At 36.2% G+C, this 15,800-nt stretch overlaps 1 protein-coding gene across 3 annotated transcripts in view; it reads right to left on the bottom strand.

Annotated features, from left to right (window-relative positions):
* SCAPER (S-phase cyclin A associated protein in the ER) overlaps positions 1 to 15,800 on the bottom strand; it is a 514,984-nt gene that overhangs the window by 353,396 nt on the left and 145,788 nt on the right. For all 3 annotated transcript variants that reach the window (XM_039238174.1, XM_039238172.1, XM_039238173.1), the window contains 5 exons: positions 13,970 to 14,045; positions 13,371 to 13,488; positions 12,991 to 13,102; positions 9,222 to 9,362; positions 884 to 1,039 (listed from right to left, as the gene is read on the bottom strand). In XM_039238174.1, the coding sequence (XP_039094105.1) occupies positions 884 to 1,039; positions 9,222 to 9,362; positions 12,991 to 13,102; positions 13,371 to 13,488; positions 13,970 to 14,045 (603 nt within the window). The remainder of the gene's footprint in view (positions 1 to 883; positions 1,040 to 9,221; positions 9,363 to 12,990; positions 13,103 to 13,370; positions 13,489 to 13,969; positions 14,046 to 15,800) is intronic.

Consider the following 15,800-nt stretch of genomic DNA (forward strand, 5'->3'; position numbering starts at 1 on the left):
ATAAGCCCTCAGTTTGTTCTCAGCATTCAAGAGTCTCTCATGGTTTGCCTCCCTCCCTCCCATTTTTCAACTGTGAGTTATTAAAAAAATTATGGTAATGTATACAATTGTGGGGACGGTTGGTTATCTATTGATTGTTGCCTCTGACTGCTTTACAGTTTTATATCTGGTCAGCAAATTCAACATTAATGATCACCCATTTATGGGTCTATTTGAATTTTCCCTCAAGCTGACTGTAACATTTTACTGGATCCCTCACCCATTAATTGAGTTGAATAAAATCTTTGACACCAGTTTAAACAAACAAACATGTCAAGTCCTAAAAGAGTCTTATGGGGAAGACTTTCTACTGAATAAGATCTAAAATAGTTTATAAACACTGGTACAGTTCTTCCTATCCTGGAAATGGTAGCTAAATTAGGGTTCACCACAGAGGTCAAGAGCTAAGAAATTAAAGTATCTGATGATATTGCCCAATAAATTACAGATGTTCCTTGTCATAAGCATAAAGATTGCCCCATTCTGTAAGATTACATATACTGGTCCAAACACAATCCTTTTTTAAATGGAAGGGAAGAAGCATGTTCTTACAAAGCCCAATTAGAAAAGAATAGATTAAAGAATCTGTCCAATTCAGTCCTTCATCTGGTTGGATTAGAGATTCAAACCTATGACTGCTATGTATTGATGAAAGCACTGATTACCTTATCTAAAGGGGTACACATTGTCTTTTGGCAATCAAACCTCATATTTCCACAGTGCTATACTAAACAAGGCACCCTTGGATCAGAGATTAGGTCTTACTCCTTTTTGGATCATCAGCACCTAACTAGAGCCTAGGATATGGCAAGTGCTCAATAACTACTTGCCGAATAAATTTTACCTGAACAGCCTCATCACGTGCTTGTTTTTCTTCCTGTCTTCGCTGACGTTCTTCCTGTAACTCATTAAGCCTTTGCTCATATTCCTTCAATTTTGATAAGACATCATGGCGCTTATTCTGGGCTTCAAGGGTATTTATGAAGGCAATTTCATTTACCTTCAATAAAAACAAAGAAAATGAGTTTCAAATCAAGTTAATTTTAAGACACACCAACAAAAATAAGAAACCCAACATCAGTCTTATATAAAAATATAAATCACTAAAGGCATAAAGCACAAATTAAATAGGAGTCTTTCCCTTAATGTTTAATTCAAAATGGGTAATAATCCATTGTATATAACAAATCCATAGGCCTTAGAAAGAACTGACTTAGAATAAATAAAGATCTGCCAATGAAATAGCTTTAGGTCAAAAAACAAATTAAGATTCTTACACAAACATCTTATAAGTTCTACTTAATTCATTATAATTGCGATTATATAAATTACATTAAGACTTAAATAGGTATGTACATGATTTTCTAATGAGTCTGAGAAGGCAAAACTTAAAATAAGTGACACATGATTTTCCTTCATATACCAAATACATGACAATTAGGAACAAGGTAGTAAAAAATACACTATAGCCTCAACTTCACATATATTGATACTTACCAGCCAAGTTTTTCTAGAAAGTAAAGTTTTATAAATAAAGTTTAGCTAAAGATAAGCCGAAAAATGTCATTTGGGATTAAATTTCTCATTTTTGAAGACCAGAGGGAAAGCAAGCTGCAGTGAAAATGGTGGACTAATTACAGGGAAGCAAACACCGAGACTGACTCTGACAGAAGAGACTCCAGGAATCCATGCTGGATGGAATAAACCTATCACTAGATAGGTTATAAATCTCAGACAGGAGAGTTTGAATACAGTTCTAACCAAGGCTTCCCACTCATCTTGCCATGTGGCCTCTTTTGTAAGTGAGATGATAATATAACCACCCCTCAAACTGTACGGAAGGTATAAGACAAACAGCTCTAGTGAAGGAAAATGAATCATACTATATCAGGGCTCACATGTTAAGCATAATCAAGATGAAAGAAAAAGGAAAGGGGACTTAATGCTCTAGACAAAATAACAAGTAAAATAAAATGAGAAAAATGTGCAAAAATAAGATAAAAAATTTCAATCTGTGATGTTGGCCAAAGGGTACAAAGTTTCAATGATGAATAAGGTTTAGAGATGTGCAGCATGATCAGGACACTTAACAATACTGTAGTCTTGAAATCTGCCGAGAGATCTAAAATCTTTTCAGCACATATGCAAACACACAAATGACAACTAAGGAGGGGTGAGAGATATGTTAATTAGCTGGATTGTGATCATTCCACAATGTATATGTATATTAAAACATCGAGTTGTAAATCTTAACATATATAATTTTGATGTGTCAATGATATCTCAGTAAGGCTATAAATAAATAAAAAGATAAGAAGTTAACTGGAAAGTAAAAAACCCAAACTGGAAGAAAACAAAACCAAGAAACATCAGAAAATACTAGGCAAACTTTGTAATAAAGAACTTAATAAAAACCTGAATTTAAAAGTGGCAAAAAATGATAAAACAACATAATAAAAGATTAGAAAGCTAAACAAACCTAAGACAAAAGTAACACTATCATAGAATTAATTGCATTAGAAAAAGCACAGAACAGATAAAGATGGCAAAAAAAAAATCGTTAATAAAGGCAAGTCTTTTGGTAAGGTAAGTCAGAACTTAAAAATGAAAATTTATGTATAAGTAACAAACTTTGAATATAAAGAACAAATGAAGATAGCCTAATATAAGGATGAATAACATTTATAGTTAAGAACAACAAAAGAAAATGTTGCAACATATAATACAAAAAATTTTCCATGAAAAATAAAAAGCAAATTGAGAACTGAAAGAACCCACATTATTTCATAAAAAATTTTCAGAAAATCAGTACCAAGAATTATAAAAAATTACTGTACCAATTAAGTACCAAGAATTATTAAAATTACAAAACACTAAGGAAAAAGAATAGCTCTTTTAAGCTTCTAAGCACTAAACGCAAATCACCTATAAGAAGAGAGGGAAAAAATCAGTCTGGCTTCAGGCTTCTTCCCAGAAGTAGTTAATGCTAAAAGAAAATAAAGCCTATAAAATTTTGAAGGAAAACCATTGTGAATGATGCATCTGATCTCTAGCTAAAATGTATTCAGATAGAAATGCCATACAGCCTGAGGCAACTGGGTGGTTCAGTTGGTTAGAAGTCCTACTCCATTTTTTTTTTTAATGCTTTATTTATTTCTAGGAGAGAGAGAGAGAGACAGCGTGAGCAGGGGAGGGTCAGAGAGAGAGGGAGTCACAGACTGAAACAGGCTCCAGGCTCTGAGCTGGCAGTCAGCACAGAGCCCGACGCGGGGCTCGAACCCACGAACCGCGAGATCATGACCTAAGCGAAAGTCGGACGCTTAACCGACTAAGCCACCCAGGCACCCCAGTCCTACTCCATTTTAGCTCAGGTCATTGATATCATGGTTCCTGAGATCCAGCTCTGCACTGGGTTCTATGCTAACAGCATGAAGCCTGCTTGGGATTCTCTCTCCCCCTTCCTCTTTGCCCCTCCCCCACTCAAACATGTGTGCCCTCTCTCTCTCAAAAATAAATAAACTTTAAAAATATTAAATTTTTTTTAACATTTATTTGTTTTTGAGAGAGAGAGAGAGAGAGAGAGAGAGAGAATGCAGGGTGGGCAGAGAGAGAAGGAGATAGAATCTGAAACAGGCTCCAGGCTAGGAGCTGTCAACACAAAGTCCAACATGGGGCTCAAACCCACAAGCCACAAGACCATGACCTGAGCTGAAGTTGGATGCTTAACTGACCAAGCCAACCAAGTGCCCCAACTTTAAAAATATTAAAAAAAAAAAAAAGAAAAAGAAATGTGACAGCCTTAGCTATGGAAGAACTCAAGGAATAGAGCATTTATAAGCTCTTCCTGAAAAAATCACCTGTTAATAAAATCCAGCCAACTAAAGACAAAACAAAAACCTCATCCATTTATATACTGAAGGTAAACTACACTAAGGCATTTATAATTTCAGAGCAATGTATAAATGTTATCTATCTTAAAGTAAAAATAATAAAACTATGAAAAATTGTTGGGAGGAGATTAGGGACAATGGAAAGAAACAGGAGTGCTAATGTCCTCAAAACTGTCATAAACTGAAATAGGATGTAGTAAATATAATCATTCCAAACTCTTAATTTTTTCATAATTTTCATAACCTTAGAAGAATATTTTAAAATGTCTCTTGTGAGAAACATTTATTACAAATCAGTAATTCCCTCAATTGTATTGCTATTTTACTTCTACCTCTTAAAATGGAAATAAAATTACCTATGGGATACAGGAGTGCTGATGCATGGGGGCACATGTACCCCAATGTTCATAGCAGCACTCTCAACAATAGCCAAAACATGGAAAGAGCCTAAACGTCCATCAACCGACGAATAGATCAAGAAGATGTGGTTTACATGGAATACTACATGGCAATGAGAAAGAACTGAAATCTGACCATTTGTAGCAACACAGATGGAACCTGAGGGTGTTCTGCTGAGCGAAGTATATCAGGCAGAGAAGGACAGATACCTTATGTTTGCACATATAGGTGGACTAGGGGGAACTTAATGGAGGACCCTGGGGGAGGAGAAGGGGAAAAATAGTTGGGGAGAGGGAGGGAGGCAAACCATGAGAGACTCTTGAATGCTGAGAACAAACTGAGGGCTGACAGGGGTCGGGGAGAGGAGAAGAGGGGTGATGGGCATGGAGGAGGGCACTTGTGGGGATGAGCACTGGGCATTATATGGAAACCAACTTGACAATAAACTATTAAAAAAAATGGAAATAAAAGAGTTTAATACTTCTATTTCATAATATCATTTATAGTATAATTCCATTGTTTAAAGTTACCTATTCATGCAATCTGAACATTATTCTTGAGAAATGTCTGGGACAGTATTTACCATTAGGAAGATACACAGTGGCTATTTCTGACAGTGGAATTTTGAGTTGCCTTTGATATATTGCTTCAATAATTTAAAATGAGAATGAATTATTTTATCATAATAATGATGTGGCTACTACTCTTAATATAAAATAATATTAAAGAAATCTAGGGTACTGTATTTATACTAACACTTGGAGAAAAGGGAAAGTCTCTGAAAGTTTTTGAGCTAAGAGGTAATACAATAATACCCTGCTGAAATATTAAAGAGAGTAGGGACAAAAGGCAAACATACCAACTACAAATACTTAGGAGGGAAATTAAAACAACAACTGGTGGCAGTTGTCATAAAAAGGAAAATATACGAGAGACTACAGAACTATAAAAGCTGCAGTTGAATATATACATGGCTCAAGGGGGAAGAAGTCAAAAAGACTAGCTTATCTTTTAAAACAACAACAGTAGCATAAGTGAATCAAAGTAAATGATCAAAACTTTTCCAAGTCTAAGTGAACGGGAAATTAGGGATAATCATTATCTGAAATTATGTATTTCAGGAAGCAGATGGTTTGGGAGATAGAGGTGGTGAGCTGATGAGTTCCACTGAAAGCAAACATCAAGCAACAGACAACTGAATCCAAAGATCGATTGTGCCCACAAAACAAATCTCAGAAAGACTGAAGTCACGCCACGCATCTCTTCTGACCAAAATACTACGAAATTAGAAATCAACCACAAGAAAAAAATCTGGAAAAAACACAAATACTATGGAAATTAAGTAACATACTACAAAACAATGAATGGGTCAACTAGGAAATCAAAACACACATGGAGATAAATGAAGGTAAAATAGTCCAAAATCATTGGGATACAGCAAAAGCTATTCTAAGCTGTTCCTATAGAAATACAGGCCTACCTCAATAAGTAAGAAAAACCTCAAATAAACAACCTAACCTTCCACACGCTAGGTGAAAAACAACAAACAAAATCCAAAGCCAGTAGAAGGAATGAAATAATAAAGATTACAGCAGAAATAAATTAAATAAAAACTAAAAAAAAAAAAAACAAACAAAACACAGAACAGATTAATGAAACCAGTAGTTCAATGTTTGAAAACATCATCAAAATTGATAAACCTTTAGCCCGACGCATTGGGGAAAAAGGAAAAAAAAAAGACTCAAAATCAGAAATGAAAGAAGAGAAATAACCAATACAAAAGTATTGGTTACAAAAGATTACAAAAGATTATAAGAAAATATTATGAAAATTTATGTGTGACCACACTGGACAACCTAGAAGAAATGGATAAAATCTTAGAAACCTGTAACTTACAAACTGAATCAGAAAGAAATAGAAAATTCGATCTGGCAGATTATAGGCAATGAAATTTTAACATTTAAATAAGAATTAAAACCTATACTTCTCAAACTATTCAAAAAAAGAAAAGTAAAAAAAGCTTCCAAATTCATTTTATGAGGCCAGAATTACTCTGTTACCAAAACCAACACCAGACAATACAAAAAAAAAACAAAAGAACTACAGAGGAAGATCTCTGATGAACTGGGTGATGGGCATTCAAGAGGGCACTTGTTCAAAGGAGCAATGGGTGTTACATGTAAGTGATAAATCACTAAATTCTACTCCTGAAACCAACACTACACTATATGTTAACTTGGATTTAAATAAATAAATAAAAATGAGACAATGATATTAAAAAAAGGAAAAGAAAATTCCAATTTACAATGATGTCTGTAAGAGTACATACTCAGGAATAAATTTAAATGAGTTGAAAGACTTTCGCATACTAAAATCTTCAAAGCACTAAAAAGACAAATGTATAAATGTAACAGAATTTTATAACAACAATCAAGATAAAATGGTATTGGTGTAAAACCAGGCATAGAGACAAATGAAACAAAATAGAGAGAAACAAACCATACATATATGGTAAACAGCTTTTCAACAAGAGTACTAGGGCCATTCAAATTAAAAGGGACAATCTTTTCAAAAATTGGTACTTGAACATTAGCTATCCCTATGAAAAAAACCCTACTTAAGACCATACACAAAATTTAATTCAAAAGAGGACACAGACCACATTGTAAAATTTAAAACTCCTACAAAAAAATTAAGAGAAAATCTTAGTGATCTTAAATTCTGACCAAGATTTTTTAAAGAGGACACAAAAAACACATAGTATAGAAGAAAAAAGTCAATACATTGGGCTTGATCAATTTTTAAAACTCCAAAAGACACTCTTAAGAAAAGGAAAAAGCAATCCAAGGACTGTGAAAAAGTATTTGCAAAACATAGATCTTAGTATCTAAAATACAAAAAGTCCTCTAAGAAATCTTTTCATTTATGACAATGTGGATAAAACTAGAGAGCAATATGCTAAGTTAAATGAAAATGACAAGGAAAGACAAATGCTTCATGGTATCACTTATATATGGAATCTTAAGAAAAAAAGTTGAACTCATAGAAATAGAAAGTAGAAAAGTGGCTGCCAGGGGCTGAGGGTGGAGAAATAAATAGGGAGAGGTTAGTAAAAAGATATAAACTTTCAGTTATAAGAGGAATAAGCCCTGAGGATCTAATGCATAACACAGTGACTACAGTTGGTAACACTATATTGTATAATTGAAATATGCTAAGAGAATAGAACTTAAGTGTTCTCTCTCTCACACACACACACAAAAGATAAATATGTGAGGTGACGGATGCATTATTTTACTTGATGAGGGGAATCCTTTCACAACGTATATGGATGTCAAATCATGTTGTATACTTTATATACCTTACTATTTGTCAGTTATATCTCAGTAAAGCTGAAAAAACTCAAGAAAAAACCAATCTAACTTTAATAAGTGTACAAATGTTAGAACAAACATTTCACCAAACAAGAGCTAAAGGTATAAAGTTAAGCACATAAAAAGGTGTTCAAAAACTAAAATTAAAACCAAATGAGATACTGTACACATATAGTAAAATGGAGCGGCTAAAATCACAGTGTGTAATCATGTCAAATGTTGATGAGAATATGGTTAGTTAGAACCCTCTTCCACTGCTGGTAAGAATGTCTACCACTACAAGAATAGTAGCTTTTCAAAAGTTCTCATTACACCACTTTGCTTTTACAAGAGACCTACATCTTTTCTGTAACCAAAAGAAATCCAAAAAGAATTTCTGCTTTATGAAAAAAAGGCAAAATGCAAAAACTGTATTCAGTGTTTTAGGGTGAGCCATTACAGAGCTAGCACACCCCAAATAGTGCAAGTGGACTGCACACTTCTTCTGCAGGAGCTACACTCAGCATCTCAGCTTTAGGCCACCATAGTTTCGAACTGTGTCTGTAAACATCTGTGCTTTATCTCAATTTATTTTGTGCATCCATTAGTAAGATGGGTTCTAACATATCAGAAAAGACTAAAAGAGGTTATTTCTGGGGTCTAGGAATACTCAAAAATTTTTCCATATAAATTAGTGGTAATTGGATCTTTACAGCATTTCAGTTTACAAGAGCTTTCATAGGAACAATTTACTTTTAGATAGTAGGGGAAACTTACATAATAATCACTTTGGAAAACTCTTTTTTTAAAAGTTCAACATGAACCTATCACGAGGCTCTGCTAATTCATTCTTAGGTATTTACCCAAGAAAATGAAAGCACACATCTGCACAAAGACTTATACATGATGATTCACAGCACCTAGATCTATAATGGCCAAAAATTAGAAAGTAAACAAATATCCATCAACAGGTGACTGGATTAACAAATTATGGTATTTCTATACAATGATATACTTCTCAGCAATGAAAAGGAACTGATATACACAACTGTATGGATGACATTCAAAATAACTATGTTGAGTGAAAGATGCCAGAGGAAAAGAATATATACTGTATGATTCCATTCATAGAAAATTCTAGAAAATGCTAACATCTATAGTGACAAAAAACAGATCAGCAATTGCATAGTAACAGAGTTGGAGGAAGGAATGAATACAAAGAAGCATGAACAAACTTCTGAGGGTGATGGAACTGTTTATTATCTTCACTGTCTTGATGGTTTCGGGAATATATACATGTCAAAACTCATCAAATTGAAGCTTTACATATGTACTATTTATTGTCTGTCAATTGCACCTCAAAAAAGCTGTAAAAACATAATATACACTCAAAGGGTTACTGTAAGTATATGATATTGCACCTAATAAGTTTTAGTGAGCCTGTTATACTGGCACAGAATAAACACTTCATAAATATTAATTAACAACTGAAAAAAGTACTTGGGTAACTAATTCAATGTTCAAAGCACCTAAGATATACCTTAGCTTCTTCCTCTTGTGCTTTTTTAACAATTGCTTGTAACTGCACCTCTCGTTTAAATTCAGCATGAAGTAATTTCTCTTCCATCATCCTGCGTCGTTGATCTAATAATTCTTCCTTCCACTTCCGGACATCTTTCTCCTATATACAGTTATCATGTCATTAATTTCAGCATATATAGTAATTTAAAAGAACAGTAAACAGATAAACAGCTTAGGAATTATAAAGTCTAGAACCTAGAAAGGCCTAAAAGAGCATGACTAATGATTGAGAACACAGATTAGGAAGCCAGACTGCTTGAGTTCATAATATACTTTGGTCACCTGCTAGCTAAAATCAAATGATGGCTCAAATGAGTGGGAATAAAACTAGCATTCAACTGAAGTTGAATTTTAGTTACATAAATATGTGTTTAACAACCTAAAAAAGTATAATGCAGAAACAGTACTGGATTAAGAGCTAGACCACAGATATTTAAAGCCTTTGCTTAGCAAATTATTGGTAATGTGACTCTGGAAATAGCACTTCACCTCAGTTTTCACACCTGTAAAATGGGAATCAGTAGGTCTAACTCTGTGATCTACAAAGAATTCTGGTGATTACAACAGACCACATATGTGGGGCACCTGGGTGGCTCAGTTGGTTAAACGTCCGACTTTGGCTCAGGTCATGATCTCACAGTTCGTGGGTTCAAGCCCCGCATCGGGCTCTGTGCTGACAGCTAGCTCAGAGCCTGGAGCCTGCTTCAGATTCTGTATCTCCCTCTCTCTCTGACCCTCCCCTGCTTATGCTGTCTCTCTCTCAAATAAATAAAACATTAAAAAAAAAAACAGTATTTAAAAAGACCACATATGTAAAACAGTGTTGAAATAATAACCTATTATACAAATGGAAGGTGGAATTTATCATTAAAATTAATCAAATTAATGGAAAAATTAAACCAGAGAGCCTCTAACGTCTTGTACAATTTCAAGAATTTATTATTCTGTTTGCAGGAATACTTAGAGATTACCTCATATATAAGAAATTAAAATATATAATTTTACCTGTCTTAATAACATAGTGAGAGGTAAAGTTGTTGTGTTAAAGCATTTCTCTAAAGCTGAAATTAAATAACATATTAACTCTTACAGAATCCTACAACATAGAGTTTTCACTTTGATTTATTGATTCTGAATGATTAAAATAAAAATAATGACAAATTTTTAAGATTCAGGTAAAGAGGCTGGCTCAGTTGGTTGAACATCCGACTCTTGATTTCGCCTCAGGTTATGATCCCAGGATCATGGGATCAAGCTCTGTGTCAGGTTCTGTGCTGAGCATGGAGCCTGCTTAAGATTTTCTCTCTCTCTCTCTCTCTCTCTCTCTCTCTCTCGGGGTTCCTGGGGGCCTGCATTGGGCTCTGCGCTGACAGTGGCAAGCTTGTTTGGGATTCTCCACACACCCCCACCACCTCTCTCTTTGACCCTTCCGCACTCATGCTCACTTTCTCTCTCAAAACAAATAAATAAACAAACATTTAAAGAAAAAGATTCTCTGTCTCTTTCTACTACTCCTCTCCCCCACTCATGCTCTCACATAAAATAAAATAAAAATAAAATACAGCATCAGGTAAAGAAAAAAAATCACAGATTTCCCTCTTTTCCCAGTCAACTTTTCAACTATACTAAAGAGAATCTTATACTACAGCTCATTTTTTTAAAATATTGGGATTATTTGTTCTAACTATCTCTCCCAAATTTAAATTACACATTATAAGTAACGCAAATAATATATTTTTTAAGATTCTATTTTACTTTTAAATGTTTGTTATTTTTAGAGAGAGAGAAAGAGACAGAATATAAGTGGGGGGGTAGAGAGAGGAAGACCCAGAATCGAAAGCAGGCTCCAGACTCTGAGCTGTCAGCAAGGAGCCCAATGGCAGGGCTCCAACCCACAAACTGTGAGATCATGACCTGAGCCAAAGTCAGACATTTAACTAACTGAACCACCTTGGTGCCCCAAGATTTTATTTTTGAGGAATCTCTACATATAACATTGGGCTTGAACTCACAACCCTGAGCTCAAGAGTCATTAATATGCTCCATGGACTGAGACAGCCAGGCACCCCAATGCAAATAATATTTTAACCTATGCATATTAGTACACTTTTCTAGTACTAGAAGGTAACAAAGGAGTTCACATATACTGTAACAGTCACATATCTTTTGTCATGTTGTTTTAGGTATTTGAAGTACACAGACTCCAAGATGGTTCGCAATGATCCCAGCTACCTGGTACTCAGACCCTTGTAGAATCCCCTCCCACACTGTATCAGGATTGCAACCAACAGAATACAGCAAAAGTGATGGTCTATCAATTCCAAGATTAGGTGATAAAAGGCAGGGCAGCTTAGATTTTGGAAGCTCATTTGTTCTTTCCTTCTATCCATCTCTGTCTTCGTCCCCTTCTCCTTTCCTCCCTTTCTCCTGGATTACTTTCTGTGGGGAAGCCAGGAGCCATGTCATAAGAACACCTGGGCTGTGGAAAGGCCCACATGGCAAATAAATGAAGTCTAAGGCCAACTGCTAAAGAGGACCTGAGGCCTGCCTAAACCACATGAGTGAGTCCAGAAGTAGATCCTGTAGCTCCAAATGACAGCATGACTGTAAATTCATGAGAGGTCTGAATAAAAATCATTAGGCAAGCCACTCCTGGTTCCCTTGCCCACAGATACTGTGAGTTAATAAACATTAGTTGTTTTAAGCAGCTAAGTTTTAAGGTCTTTTGTTATACAGCACACATAACTAATACAATACTCATCTATATTTGCCACGCTGACATAACAGTAAGAATGACCATACACTGAGCATCAGCCATCCTAGCACTATGCCCTGTTATATATACTGTCACATTTAACCATCACATCATGTTAATAATTAAAATTGTCATTTTAAAAGTAAAGAAACTGAGGGGCGCCTGGGTGGTTCAGTTGGTTAAACGTCCAACTCTTGGTTTCGGCTCAGGTCACGATCTCATAGTTCATGAATCCGAGCCCCACACTGGGCCCCACAGTAAAGGTTACAGAGCCTACTGTGGATTTGTCTCTCTCTCTCTGTCCCTCACTGGCTTATGCGCACACAGGCGCTCTCTCTCTCTCCCTCTAAAAATAAATTAATAAACAAATATTTTTTAATTTGAAAAAGAATGAAAAGAAAGAAAGAAAGAAAGAAAGAAAGAAAGAAAGAAAGAAAGAAAGAAAGAAAAGAAAGAAACTGAAATGTAATATTGTCAAGTAACTTCCCCAGTGCATATTTTACTATGTGGTACAACCAGGATTTGACCCCTGCTGGCCATCTCCAGACCCCATGTTCTTTCCACTATATCACACCAACCAGAGGCTGCACTGCTCTAAATATTCTAAAAATCTCTTCTATAAATTCAGTTAGTGCCCCCACTCATTCAAACCTGATCATCTGAAGCTCAAAACTTTCCTAGCAACTCATCCTACACTGTCCACCAAACTCCCCAGAAAATAACAAAAGACAAAATGCAGCTTCAATAATCCATGCCAACTCTGCAAACATCGATTTACTAGCTGATTTAGAAATATCAATTTTTTTATTTTGTAGGTAACCTTCTGTAATTCAATAGGTAGAAATGCTTTTGTTTCCTAAGAAATTTAATTTTTATAGTTCTGCTAGCTTCTCCCAGGCCCAAATAATAGTCAAGTTAAAAATGAGCCCGTCAATTTAAGGCTATCAGAATTTTCTAAATATTAAAAACTCACCCTTTCTAATAATTTCTGAAGCTTTAATGTTTTCTCTTCACGTAACTTTTCCCTTAGCTGCTGTGCTTTCATTTGTTTTTCTTCATGTTTTTTCTTAGATTCTGCAATCGTTCTATTAACACAAACAAATGAATAGATAGAAGACACAAATGTTTACATGATAAAGCCAAAAATTATTTCTTTAGTCTTTATCATTCTAATAAATACAAAAAGTATACGAAACTAATTTTGGCCTAACATTTCAGGAAAACATTGTCACTTTTCAATGGATCTGTAACTACCCTGAAGAATATGCCTTAAAACGTTGTAAAGCAATTTTACTAAAGAGTAGTCAGTTTTCCTCTTGTGAAACATTTCAAATTAATTTTCAAAGGCCAGACCTTTTGCGAGATGGTGAGGAAAGTTTTTCATGCATGTGAATTCCATGGCCTGGAGGTCTAGCAGGTTCCTCCTCTACAATATCCCCCCAGGATGTATTTTGGCGCCAAGTTTCACGAGCTGCCCAGAAAAAAAGAAAACCACCATTACTGTTTAACCACATACCTCTATAATACCAACATTTGAGAACAGATTTTTTTTTTAAATTTTTTTTAAATGTTTTATTTATTTCTAGGAGGGAGAGAGAGAGAGAGAGAGAGAGAGAGAGACAGCGTAAGCAGGGGAGGGTGAGAGAGAGAGGGAGTCACAGACTGAAACAGGCTCCAGGCTCCGAGCTGGCAGTCAGCACAGAGACCGACGTGGGGCTCGAACCCACGAACCGCGAGATCATGACCTAAGCGAAAGTCGGACGCTTAACCGACTAAGCCACCCAGGCGCCCCGAGAACAGATTTTTAAAACGCATCTGCATTCCCACTGTAAATTAGTTATTTTACACATATAAACTCCATGTAATAAGATAATCTATTTTAAACCCCTCTGGTTGCACACAATGCACACAACGTGCACACGCACGCGCGCACACACACACACACACAATACCTTCATAATCTGCAAGGACATCGTTCCAGTCCATAGACATACCACAGAAAGATACACTCCCACTGCCCATGCTGGCCTAAAATGTAATAAAGAAAAGTGAAAAATATTTGAACACAATTATCACCTTAATGAAATGTAGATGTAATTTTCTTACCTGTTAACAGACATTTAACAAACAGTTCAAAACCAGAAAATAGCTATACACTTCTCTTAGTTACAATAGTCACCAAGTTAAAACATTATAGTCTATACACTTTAAGAGCAGAGACAAATCAAGTAAACTTAAAAGAAACATACTGTCTGCAATACTCATAGTACACATCAGAAGAGCTCAAGATTATTCACTGGGCATTAAAATTTAATAGAAAAATATTTAAAACATTTACAGTTTCTTTCATTCTGTGAGAAATCCCTCTTATCAACGTACATATCCTGAATGCATAGTGACAGCAAGGTTTGCATCATTTGCTTTTTATTAGTGAAACAGAAATAAAAGTAAATACCTTAGATTCTATTTCAACCTCTGCAATTTCAATGTGAGTAATGGTGAGTTCTTACTTTTTCCAAGATTTCCATTTCTTGATTTGTAAAATGAAAATAACAACTCCCAACTTGTCATCTGCATTATATATAAAAATACTCTGTCATGGTAAAGTGCTAGAAAAAGATTTCCTATTGCTTTGGTATGAACTCTAGGTCCTTCTGGCCCTAAGAATTTTATTTCTAAAAGTGATGTTTTGGATAATTATGCTAAAAATTCTGAAAGCTCACAGAAAGAACCCGAAACGGTGGTGAAGCAGGAGGATCCTAGGCTTGTCTTGTCTCAGGAACACAACTAGGTAACTATCAAATCATCCTAAATCCCCCCGAAATCAGCCTGAAGACTGACAGGACAAACCCCACAAGTAAAGAGAGAAGAGGACACACTGAAGAGAGTAGGAAGTGCAGACATGGTTTAGGGGAGAAAAAGATCATGGGTGCTGTAGAGAGAAGGGAGCTGTGATCATAAGGAAGAGTGAGACACAGAGACAGAGAGAGAGGGAGAGAGAGAGAGAGAGAAGCCCAGGAACACACAAGGAAAATGTTTCCCCAAAGCCACTAGCTTGGAAAACGAGAGGGACTGAATTTTCTGAGTTCTTGCAACCAGCAGGGTTTGAGGCCTGGAGTTTTAAAGGTCAGCAGGCTAAGCTGGGATGGAGTCCCAAGGGCACAGCCCTGCTCCTAGAGAGGAGGCAGGCAAACAACCCTAGGGCCAATCAGTGTGGAAACAGTGATCAGAAGAACACGGGGGCACACAGTGGTGAGATTATCCCCTATTCTAGGAGTGTTTCCCAGAGAGGCAACATTCATGGAGACTCCTGTCCAGGAACAAAGAAGCTGGCTGAAGACATTTCCCTCCAACACCCCTCAGCATAAACACAAGGCCATCTGAGGGAAGCAGCTCAGTGCCAACATTGGCTGCCTGACTTGCTTACACCAAGCCCCACACCTCTGTGCTCTGGGGGGACTGCCTTTCTCAGTCAGGCTTGCCTCAGCCCCAGCATGTGGGCCCCTCTCTCAGAAGAACAGCACAAACTCCTGCCCACACCATGTCTCCTGACCAGAGAGTTCTACAAGACCTTGGTTCTGACAGAGTTAGTGTCAGGTCTTAATGCACAAACACACCAGAACACATCTAGTTAAAACTTACAACATTTAGGCCAGGGACCAAACAATGCCCCCAGGAAGCAATGAGAGGCTCTACAGACAAGTGGCCTGAAGGACAGAGCAGCTAAAACACAACAGTTAAAGCATGTGTAGCACACACCAGAGCCACTCCCTGAAGTGCCAG

Source organism: Hyaena hyaena, unplaced genomic scaffold (genome assembly GCF_003009895.1).
Source record: "Hyaena hyaena isolate Hyena2069 unplaced genomic scaffold, ASM300989v1 scaffold_137, whole genome shotgun sequence".
In the NCBI taxonomy this organism is placed as follows: domain Eukaryota; kingdom Metazoa; phylum Chordata; class Mammalia; order Carnivora; family Hyaenidae; genus Hyaena; species Hyaena hyaena.